Raw genomic sequence first — 12,284 nt, forward strand, 5'->3', positions numbered from 1 at the left:
AGGTTAAGAGATATCAAGATCGTAACCAGCGGTATCATGGTAGTAAACCAGCTTGGCCTTTAGTTAGGATTGGTCAGTTGGTCAGGGTGAAGAACCCCAGGAAAGTGTTGAAGGGTGAAAGTGTATGGTCCAAACCTTTAAAAGTAATTAAGGTTTTTGGTAGTGCTGTCGAATTAGAAGATGGTAAAAGATGGAATTTTCGTCAATTGAGTTTTTGTAATGAGAGGGGTGGTGTGGCTGGCGCACATCATGATCGTGGATCTTGTAGTGGTTATTTACTGGGTGATGATTTTGGTTTTGCAAAAGATTTGGAGTTATCTAGTGATGCAAGCAGTTGTAGTACTGGTAGTTGTAGTACTGATTGTGAGCCTGGTGATGGTGTTGGGGATGTTGGTGATGTTAGGCCTGCTTCCTCTCATTCCGGCGTTGATGATGAGTGTCTCCGACGTAGTGATAGAGTAAGGAAGTTGCCTGCTCGGTTTTCTGATTATAGATTAGGTTGATTCTGTTGTGGGTGCTTAGACTCTCTGAGGAGGAGGGTGTGTGGTATCGTGTTGGTGTTGTGCGCGTGTGTGTCTCGTGTTGTGTGCGTGTATGTGTTTGTATGCGCGTGTGTGCATGTGCTCGTGTGGAATGCGTGGAATGTATGCAAGGGCGAATGCTGGGGTAGTCAGTTACTGGAAGGGAGGACGGAGGAAGTACTATCGTGTTGCTGTATCGCCATTACTTGAATACTAAATAAAGAACCATTGAAGAACCTACATTTCTACAGAATCCTTCTTACAACATAGAACATTGGAATGTTGCTCTGCGGGCCTTTGCGGGCCTTTGCGGGCCTTTACCGGCCGTAGAAGCAGGGAGCACGCCATTGTCTGCAATGGAGCTCCCAACATTCCAATGTTCTAATATGACATAGATTTATGAATCACACGCGGTGAATTATAAGTGCATCAAGTGACATGTGCCTATCTTATTATTGCTTCTCTTTACTTGTTTATAATTCTTTTTTTTGATAAACGTTGTGAGTGCTTGGAAACTGCTCACATTATTGTCGTCAGTTATTGCAGCAGGTGGAGGCGGGAGCTAGATGAACACGTTTAACCGTTGTCTTTATAGGCACTACATAAGCATGTAGGCGCTTTACCCTCAGTTTAGCTCTACTACTGTGGGATGGTTTCAGTTGATTCCGCCTAGGGATAACTTCGAGGGTAAAGTCTCTCTGCTGTTTTATATCCACCTCCCCCAAGTGTAAGTGAAGATGGGGGGCCCTCAGTGCAGCTGGTAGAGGGTCACCGAGGGTCACCGAGGTCAAGACATACATCTACGTGGACTCTAATGGTCACCAGCCTGTGTCAGGGAGTGAGTGAGGCCACAGGAGGCAGCTGCAGCAGGAGTCAAGGTCTGCATGCTTTGGTTTATCCCATGGACATACCTGCAGACCGATGCCACTGTCATTTAAAGCATGCTGGAGGCAAATGAAAACGAAAATGAAACGGGAAGGTCCTTGGACCTCCAGTGACAGACGTGATGCACTGATGAGGTCATGAATGTGCTCCACGGGATGGAGTGGGGGCCTCTGTGTGTGAGGGGTGCCCTGTGTGTCTAAGGCAGGTGGGGGATTCGGGGGACACCTGTTAGTAAGGGCTCTGCTGGAAATGCACAGAGCAGAGTCCACCCACCCCCTCAGTACTTCAAGAGGTGAACTACCAGGGAAGCCAAGCTGTGGGGCCTCCAGGAGTGTCACACGTGCCCTCTGAGGTCTCAACATGTGTGTGTGGCTGCTGGCATCTCCTCCTGTTCTGCAAGTGTTGGGACTGATGCCTTGGTCACGATAAGAGTGATGTGATGGTAAAGTGTGACTTGAAAATGACAACTCAGATGTGCATCTAGGAATGAATATTTGAAATTTCCTTTTAATCATTTTGTGTGTTTTTTTTATCAGGGTTTTTAGGCAGTCTCCTCGGGTTCGGAGGGTGCTCTAATGAATGTGGGCCTCTTCGCCCATGCCCAGGGCGTCAGAAGTGTGTCATCTTAAAAGAGTGTGTTGGTGGGACAAGATGCGAAAAAGATGGAGGTGAGTGGGAGCAACATAGAGTAAACTGACGTCAGCATGAGCATCTCTGTCTCCAACTATATCTCTGTCTGTCCCTTCTCTCTCCCTCTCTGTCTTTATCTCTGTCTCTCTCTCTCTTTCTCATTCTCTCTCTTTCTCTTTTTCTCCCTCTCTCAGCCTGTGTATCTCTCTCCTTTTTTCTCTTACTATGTCTGTCCCTCTCTCTCTTTCTCTCTCTCTCTCTCTCTCTCACTCTCTCTCTCTCTCTCTCTCTCTCTCTCTCTTTCTCTCTCTCTCTCTCTCTCTTTCTCCCTCTCCCTCTCCCTCTCTCTCATTCTCTCCCTGTCTCTCTCTGCCTCGCGTGCCCTCTGACTCTCTGTCCCTATGTCTGCCTGTCTCTTTCTTTCTGTTTCTCTCTCTCTGCCTTTCTCTCTCCCTCTGTCTGTCTCTCTTGATCTCTTTTTCTCTCTCTCGCTGCCTCTTCCTCTCTCTCTTTCGACCTGTCTATCTTGCTCATTCTCTCTCTCTCTCTCAGTGTCTCTCCAATTTTCTCTCCATTTCTCTCTCCCTCTCCGTCTGTCTCTAACTATGTCTGTCTCTCTGTCATTCCCTCTCTCCCTCTATCTTGCTCTGTCTTGCTCTCGCTGCATCTTTCTATCTATCTCTGTCTCTCTTACCCTCTGCCTCTTGGTTTTTCTCTCTCTCAATCAATCAATAATCATTTGTAGCGTGCAGCACTGTCACTCTTGTGGGTATCCGGGCGCTGGGGGGCGAGGTCTCCCTCATGCCAGCTCTGACAGATCTTGAGGAAACATCAGGAAGAAGGAAGAAACAAGCATAAAATCAGGGAAGAAAAAAAAGCAAGCAGAAAAGGGAAAACATAAAAACTAGCAGAAGAGGTCAAATAGAGGGCAGAAAAACGAGCCAAATTGGCGAAACAAAGGGCTGAAAAACGAACAGATAAAGTCAAAACAGAGGGCAAAAAACGAACAGAAAAAGGAAAAACAGAGGGAAGACAAATGAGCAGGAAAGCCAAAACACCAAGGGCAGAAAAAACGAGCAGAAACCAGAACAAAGTGCAGAACTATGAGCAGAAAAGTCAGAACAGAGTTCAGAAAAGTGGGTACAAAAGGCAAAACAGAGGGCAGCAAAACAATCAGAAAGAGGCAAACAGAGCAAGAAATGAGCAGAGGACGAACAAACTGAGTTTAGCAGAGGGTACCCGACTGCGGCCAAGCTGGGCAGAAGAACCGTAGCAGGAGAGCTGGCATGAGGACCTGCTTAATGGGGTATCACTGCTGCCTCCATTAAGTAGTGAGGGAAGGGCAGAGTGTTGGGTGGCAGAAGTAAGGGAAAAAAGAGCAGAAAAGGCAAAACAGAGGACGCAGAAAAATGGGCACAAAAGGCAAAACAGAGCAGTAGAGGGCAGAAAAACAAGTAGGAAAGGGAAACGGAGGGCACAAAACCAAAGCAGAAAAGGACATACCAGAGTGCAGAAAAACAAGCAGAAAAAGGCAAAACAGGGGGTAGAAAAAGGAGCAAAATGGCAAGACAGAGCAAAAGAGGGCAACACAGAGTGCAGAAAAGGCGCAATGGCGATACAGCTAAATAAGCAGAAAGGCAAAACAGAGGGCAGAAAAACCAGTTGAAAGCCCAATGTAGCAGAGGTAAACTGAGGGCAGAAAAACTAGCAGGAAAGGCAAAATTGAGGGCAGAGAAATGAGAATAAAAGCAAAACAGAGCAGAAGAAGACAAAACAGGGGGCAGAAAAACGATAAAAAAGGCAAAATGGAGTGTAAGAAATTGAGCAGAAAGGCAAAACAGAGCAGAGAAGGGCAAAACCGAGGACAAACAGAATCAGGAAATGTAAAACAGAGGCCCTTGTCTGTTAGTGGCCCCAAAGGCTGTAGGACGCTCCATAACTTAAGAAGCTCAGAGGCCTATCGGTGCTGCCTCCTGTCCCATGCATATCCCGCTGCACCGGTCTTCCATCCAGCTGCAGTCACCATGAGCCGCGTGGCCCCGTCTTGTTTCCCCTTCTCCTCCATGACATGATGCAGGGAGAGTTCTTTGCATTCACCTGGCCTTGATCTAGCAGGACAGGGGGGTCTCAGAGAGCCTGTCCCAGGGCAAGGCATAGTAATGTACTCCACTGAGGATGTGGGCTGGGTGTAGGGCTGAGAGGGCAGAGCTCAGTGTCAGCTCCTGATTGGCTGGGAGGATCCTTGTTCCAGTATACACTGCCTTTACACATTCTGGCAGGCTTGGTGTAAGGTCACAGTTACACCTGGATAGCAGTAGGGTGGGTAAGGTACCTGCCAATAACAAGTGCACCTGCCCCCTGCCTGAATAGGGGCTGTACCAGGGCCAACATTCAACTCACCTCCAGGCAATCTGCAGAAGAAAATTAAAACATTCATTAAAGACACGTAAACAGAGGCCCCAGAGGAAGACTGCGGTAGACAGGCAAGGTCAGGGTAGGAAGCCTGTATTTAATAGTATCCGTTCAGATTCCAGCACTTCGGTAGAGCTGAACTTGATGACGCTGTCCGTCACAGGAGTGCCAGAGAAATCTGACATGTTCCAGGAACATCCATACAAGGGGCTCATTTATGAGGCCATGCGTCACTTTTACGCCGCTGGTACGTCACTTTTCTAGGAAGATGCATCACTTTGTAAACCCCTGCGCTACATTATACCTGCGCCAGGTATAATGTTTGCAGGGTGGGCATTCTGATGCAAGAAAGGGTCATAGGAGTGACGCAGTGCAATCTATAAGATTTCACTGCGCTACTTCTAGAACACAAATGCGTCAATTTCTTAAGCCTGCCTCACAGCAGGCGTAAGACTGACGCAGGCCCTTTCACATGGGGCTTGCCTCATGTGAAAGGACACATTGCTGGAGTTGTGCCCCTTTTGTGACACACTCCAGCAATGCGTCACTTTTGCGCTTACAGATACGTCAGAAATACTGACGTATCTGTAACTCCTTGCGACATGATGCGTCATACTGTAAATATGACGCATCATTGGTCTCGCAAGGAGGGCGCAGTGAAAAGTGACGCATCACTGTTTTAATGCAGCCATGCGTCACTTTTCATAAATGAGGCCCCAAGTCTGTAAGTTAAAAACCTATCCTCGCTCTTTCCTGTCCCTTATAACAGAAGGGGTGTTTATCTGATGCCTGTAGTGAGAAGAGGGACTCCAGAGCTGAGAGTCCGTCAACCCGCACTGATGCGGCCAGGCGCGGCACAGCCAATAAAACAAGCATTTACAAAGCAATAGGTCTCACATTTGCGAGAATTTCAGCCATTGGCATTGTAAATGACAATGCCTTTTATTTACGTATTGGTTTTGAAAATATAAATAAAAGGCATTGTCATTTACAATGCCAATGGCTCAAATTCTCGCAAATGCCAGACCTATTGCCTTGTAAATGCTTGTTTAACCTATGGAAAGTGATCAGACATTAAAACGGAAATCTTGCAACATTTTAGTTAAGGAAGACTTCACATTTTCTTTCAAAAGTTCCACTTCTCTGGAGAGGCAGTTTGATTTGCTTTTCACAATAAAGTGCCAACACACTTAAAAAAATATATATTTTTAAAAGGAAAGCTAAGGATTGGAATCTTTAATTTCAAAACCAGTGTCCAAGGGCTCCTGCCGGCTGGGGAAATGCCCATGGAATAAAAGGCCAGTGTGCCTTGCTACCACAACAGTGCCCTGACTACTTAAATGCTTTTAAAGTAAATAAATGCGCTCATGTTAATTCATTTACTGTGAAAACGCCTCGCCCTAAAGATAGCAAAGATTCGAAGTCAGTGGGCTTCTGCAAGATGAAAGGAATGGATGTGCTTACAAAACCGCAGCCCATGTTTCGAGGATGCTCAGCAAACGGAAACACAAACCAATTCATCGAAGGAGGTTATCTCAGATCCTACGGGGACATTCTGTAAACCCCTCCCCCCCCCGCCCATCAATTGTGTCTTTTGTACAGAGACCAAGGTCTAGATGTATCCAGCCGTTTGCGATTCGCAAAGGCCGGAATTCGCAGAATTCTGGCGTTTGCGAATCGCAAACGGTCTTTTTGCATATTTTGGCATGTAACAAAAATTCGCAAAATAAGGAATCGCAAAAATTTGCGATTCCTTATTTTGCTTAAGCATTTAAGGAATCGCAATTTTGCGATTCCTTAAATGCTATGTATGTAGCTTTTTGGAATTGCGAATTTAGGTTAAGAAATCGCAAATTACCATCAACTTGTAGTTGGTGGTAATTTGCAAATTCTTTTAAAAATGCACAATTTGGCATTTGTGAAGGTGGCATGTGACGCACATACATGCCCATAGTGCATGTATGTGCGCCATATGCACACACATGTAAATTTCAGGGGTGCAGCAGGGTGTCCTTGAGACACCCCTGCACCCTTGAAATTATTCTCAATTTGCGATTAGCAAATTGCGAATCGCAAATTGAGATTTATTTCACAATCATTCCTATGGGCCTCCTGGCTCATAGGAATGAATGGGAAATTATTCCTTAATTGCGAATTCGCAAATTGCGAATTCACAAATAAGGAAGAATAAGAAATCGCTAAAAAATAGCGATTTTCTACATACATCCCATTTTGCGATTTCTAAATAGCGATTCCTTAAAAATCGCTATTTAGAAATCGCAAAAGGGTATATTGATACATCTACCCCCAAAAGTGCTGCCATCAGGATAGGAGTCCCTTACACACACTCTTAGCACTCCGACATGCCACTTTCCGGCCCTCCTCCGCAATTTTACTTTGCATTATGGAACACTTACCAGGTATTGTGAGTATGAAGTCACTGGTTGAGACATCACTGGGCGGAGGGGCTTCAATGTGCAGAATGACTCTAAGGGGTGGCTGCTGTGTCAGCCACAGACACTGTTTGAAGAGGTGCCTCTGTTCCCACAGGTCCATAACACTTCGAAGTAGCACCAGCTAACCCTGTTTGGCAGTGACGTACAATATTAATGGTGGGCCCTCCACTGTTCTGAAGCAGGTGCCACAAAACATGCCTGCTCTTGCTAGTTACTTTGGTGATTGTGGGCACAGCTTGGCCCTCCCTTGCCACACTGTTCGACCATCCGGCCTATAACAAGGACACACAGTACCTGAAAAAAATGTTTGGGGAAGAAAATAAAGTTGCGCGGATGCTTTTCTACAAGTGTGTCATCCTGCCAAATGAAAATACTATTTATAGATGTATAAATAATTAAAAGAAAACATTTCCCAGTGCCATTTACCTTGCTTGCTGTTGCCGACCGCTCTTCTTCATGCATCGCTGCTCCTGGGGTCTGGTGCTGAGCAGTGGGGGCAGGGAGGGGTGAGTCCGGGACAGAACAATACTCGAAGGCATACAGGGCTGCTGTATGAAAGTGCATAGTGGAGAGTGGAGGTTTAAGTGTATAGATAAGGTGATTTACCACATACGTGCATTCGGCGGCCGGGATGCGCGTTCATGAAAATGCACACTATTTAAAAAAAAAAAACAATTACGTTGTGTAATCTTAAGGATACAGAAGTTAGACAGTGCTGCTTCCGGAATAGACCAAAGTTATGTATGGCATGAAGAGCCAATAATGAGGCTGATGACAAAAAAAATGCACAAGTTAACAAATCACAAGCGGTGAGAAATTACCAAGCAATAGGCAGAGTTTCACCACCCATATGGATTACTAGATGTCTGGGAGAGACAGCGCATGCACGGTGCCTAGGCGAGACCTAAAAATGGGTAACAGCACACTCATTGCGAGACCCAAACTGCATGCCTGTTTGAGCTAATGTCATTCATTGGGGACTGATGCCTAGCAGTAGAGGCCATGAGGGCCACAGAGCACAATGGCGATGAGGGAGGTGTGGAGCCCATGTCAGACCTGTGAAGGGTGTCAGGTGTTCAGTTGTCACCTGCGGCAGTTGGAGCAGCAGGAGTGGCTCCACATCACTCAGAGCAGTGGGCGGAGTCTCTGGTCGCATTGGCCGAGGCGGCCCAATCAGTGCGGCAGTTGCAGAGAGAGGCAGAGATGGTGGCATTTACGATCGGCACAGCGAGTGCTTGCGCAAGGCACAGAGGCGCATATTCTGGGCAAATCACTTAATATCACCGTGCCTGATTGTGTTCCTGTGAAACATAACCGGTGTTCATGTAAAACACACCAAAACCTTTGGGTCGAGTTCGCACTATATAAATCTGTTAAAAATCTTGCTTTAAAGTTGGCTGCAGTTACCTTTGAATGAGAGGTCTGTGCAGCTTTTGGAAGAATTGATTCTCCCACTTGCATCTTCTCCTCCCTGTTGTTCCTGCTCTAGACCCCCTCGCCGGCTACGGCTGTCATTGTCTTTTTTCAGTCTCACTTTGAGAATGGAAGTGGTACCTCTTGGAGCCTTGGCTAAACCAATTCAGGGTTTTCAGACTCCTCAATAGGCCATCACCAGGACTGGACTACAATGATTTGCCCACGTGCCTTCTTCGTTGGCTGAGCTGCACTGGCTGCTGAGACATGAGGTGGGTTGAATCAGTTGAGGTTGGCCACGAGCCTGGTATACCACACATGCTGCCTTCTTCTGCACCATGTCAGTGTTTTGCAAACAAAAACCTCAGCTTTATAGGGCATCCGTAAACTCAGACACTTAGGAACATATGACCTGATTCACAAGTGTAATCTGAGACAAAATCCTAACTTTACAACTAGGATTTTGTCTCAGTTAAACTTAAGTTTGTCTTAAGTTTAACTTATGACCAAAACTTGGGTTTAACTGAGAAACAATCCTAATTTTACTACTCCTAAATGCCCTTTGTGAATACCGAAAGTCGTAAAGTTAGTATTTTTTTCTCAGATTACTTTTGTGAATTGGGCCCAGAGTGAACAGAACTGGTGGTAGGTGTGCGGTAACTGCTAAGTAAGTGGAATGGAATTACGAAACACGATTTCGATTTTAGAACGTGCACATGCATTAATTCTGCTGATGTTTCCTTTTTAGAGTCTGATGACCGACGCTGCCCTAATGAGTGCCACCCAAGGCCTGGAAATGATGGATGTCCAGGGAGGCAGAAATGTGTTAAAGTGGGCTGGTGTGACGGTTGGGAGTGCAGACAAGATAGCGGTGAGTTGGAACAATGCACGGCAGCTGCATAGTACCCACATGAGACCCCACCCCCTCACTCCAATGGTCCTAAACTAGAAGACGCTCACCATTGGGTAATGCCATGGAAAATCTGTGCACCCTCTGGTTTTATCACAAGCAGCACTGCATAAAATTAAAATTTGGATTTTTCTCAGTTTAGTAGTAGTAAAGTTAGGACTCCTAACTTTAAGACTCCTAAATGCCTTCTGTAAATACTAAAAGTCTTAAAATTGGGATTTGTCTCAGTTTAGAAGTAGTAAAATTAGAAAAATCCAAATTTTAAGACTTTTGGTATTTACGGAAGGCATTTAGGAGTCCTATAGTTAGAAGTCCTAACTTTACTACTACTAAACTGAGAAAAATCCCAATTTTAAGACTTTGGGTATTCACAGAAGGCATTTAGGAGCCCTAAAGTTAGGACTCCTAACTTCTGTGAATACCGAACTGAGTAAGTGCCTTCTGTGAATACCAAAAAAGTAGTATGTTTGGTATTTTGTCTTAAGTTAGTTCTGTGAATCGGGCCCAGGGTGAACAGCACTGGTGGGGGAGCTCCTGTGCGGTTACTGCTGAGTAAGTGGAATGGAATGACGAAACACGATTTCCATTTTTGAACATGCACGTGCATTAATTTTGCTGATGTGTCCTTTTCAGAGCCTGATGACCGACGCTGCCCTAATGAGTGCCGGCCAAAGCCTGGGAATGATGGATGTCCCTGGAAGCAGAAATGTGTTAAAGCGGGCTGGTGTGACGGTTGGGAGTGCAAACGAGATGGCGGTGAGTTGGAACAATACAAGGCAGCTGCATGGTACCCACATGAGACCCCACCCCTCAATCCAATGGTCCTAAACTAGAGGAGGGTCACACAGGGTGATGCCAATGCAAAATCTGTGCACTCTCTGATTTTATCATGAGCATTACACCAGAATGATGGCATCAGATACACAGACAGCTCCTCAGGTACCTGTCAACAAGCTGACAAAGACAATATGTTTGGGTTTATATAGGAGAAAGCATTGCTGTTATTTGGGATTCACTTGTCTAATTAAGTGACACAAGATAAGTACTGCATTTGGTCTGAGTGTGACAACAATGAGTTGGCATTGGTTTTTATGTCTATTTATATACACTGCCCCACATCTAATGTTTGAAGAGAGTTTGGCCTGCTTTCTCAATTGACCTGGGCTGGAGCATCACTCATCACCCAAACTGTGGACCTGGAACACCATGATGATGCCCAACATAGCATGAGAACCTGACAGCTGAGTGCAACCCAGAATCCCTGACCTCCATTAACCTCCATCACTCAACAGGCATGAGCCAGAGTGTCCATATGGAAGAGGATGGACCAACAAACAATGAAACTTTAAGACAAGAAAAGAAAAAGAAACTGAGAAAAGAGCAGTCCCTACAACCCATCCTCACTCCCCCGAACTGAAGGAGAAAGACCAGTTGACTCATACCCAATCCAATTGGAGGTTCACAAAGTAAAGGGACACAACCTCTTTACAGAGCGTGGGTAGAAAAACAATAGGAAAATCCTCACATGAAAGTCATGGTAACAACTAATGTTCCTTCTAATTTATATAGTCTGTGTGTGGCAGTGAAAGATATGTGTACACTAAAGCCAAGGCTACATGCTAAAAAATGTGATAACTCCCTAGCCAAAAAAGTGCGGCGCACGATCTACCAAAGTCAATAACTCCATACGTGTCTCAAGGCGCTGGGGGACGTCTCGGAAATTAAGTGAGCTATTGCCCAGAGTCACATGATGCTGAGCTAATCTGCCCCCGGCACTGGGGATCAAACCGCGCACCCCGTACTCTGGATAGTAGATACCCTGGCCGCTGTACCATACCTCTCCCCAGAGAGTGCAGCGCACAACATACCAGAGTCAATAACTCTCTATTCAAGAGAGTGCGGCACACCAACTACCAGAGTCAATAACTCCCTATCAAAGAGAGTGCAGCGCATGACCTAACAAAGTAAAAAACTCCCTATTCAAGAGAGAAGTAACCTGGTATTTGTAAAGCACAAACTAATCACCTGTTAGTGTCTCAAGGCTCTGGGGGCCGTCTCAGAGATTAAGTGAGCTATTGCCCAGTCTAAAATGATGCTGAGCTAATCTGCCTCCGGAGCTGGGTATCAAATCGTGCACCCCGCACTCCGGAGTTAGAAACCCTGGCTGCTGTGCCATACCTCTCTACCAGAGAGTGCAGCGCACGACCTACCATAGACAAAAACTCTCTATTCAAGAGAGTGCAGCACATGACCTACCCATGTCAATAACTTCTCCCTATTCAAGAGAGTGCAGAGCACGACATACCAAAGTCAATAACTCCCTATTCAAGAGAGTGCAGCGCATGAAATACCAAAGCCAGGAACTCCCTACTCAAGACAGTGCAGCGCATGACCTCCAAAGTCAATACCTCCCTATTCAAGAAAGTGCAGTGCATGATGTAACAAAGTCAATAACTCCCTATTCAAGAGAATGCAGCGAACAACCTACCAAAGTCAATAAGTCTCTATTCAAGAGGGGGCAGCGCATGACCTATCTAAGTTAGTATCTCCCTATTGCAGAGAGTGCAGCGCTTCTCCCACCAAAGTTAATTTCTTCGTATTCAAGAGGATGCTGCACATGACCTACCAATGTTAATACCTCCCAATTCCAGAGAATTCAGCGCATGACCTCCAATGTCAGTAACTCCCTGTTCAAGAGAGTGCAGCGCATGATCTATCAAAGTCAATAACGCGCTATTCAAGAGAGTGCAGAGTACAACCTACCAAAGTCAATCATGGTCAACACTCTTAAGAGATGTTTGAAAATGGAAGTAAAATTATGCAGTTTCATACATATCTAACTGCATGCAATTATCACAATTGTAGTGTGTTCTTATATCACTGTTCCACTATTTGGAAATGGTCAAACACGTAAAGTAAATTACGATGTGCATAATTTACACCTGTAGCACCCTTGGCCACAGATCTGGAAATGACCGTACTCAGAAGCTTATGCCTGCACCTGACATGATGAACAACAGGACAACTCCTGCATGATATTTGGACACTGATTAACAG

The 12,284-nt window shown here is 45.6% G+C and overlaps 1 protein-coding gene across 1 annotated transcript in view; it reads left to right on the forward strand.

Moving 5' to 3' along the window:
• Window positions 1-12,284, forward strand: part of LOC147693249 (uncharacterized) — a 79,947-nt gene that overhangs the window by 51,601 nt on the left and 16,062 nt on the right. Inside the window, exons 3-5 of the mRNA XM_086933204.1 lie at window positions 1,943-2,074; window positions 9,066-9,188; window positions 9,861-9,983. Of these exons, the coding sequence (XP_086789330.1) occupies window positions 1,943-2,074; window positions 9,066-9,188; window positions 9,861-9,983 (378 nt within the window). The remainder of the gene's footprint in view (window positions 1-1,942; window positions 2,075-9,065; window positions 9,189-9,860; window positions 9,984-12,284) is intronic.

The sequence above is a fragment of the Lissotriton vulgaris genome, chromosome 8 (genome assembly GCF_964263255.1).
Source record: "Lissotriton vulgaris chromosome 8, aLisVul1.2, whole genome shotgun sequence".
In the NCBI taxonomy this organism is placed as follows: domain Eukaryota; kingdom Metazoa; phylum Chordata; class Amphibia; order Caudata; family Salamandridae; genus Lissotriton; species Lissotriton vulgaris.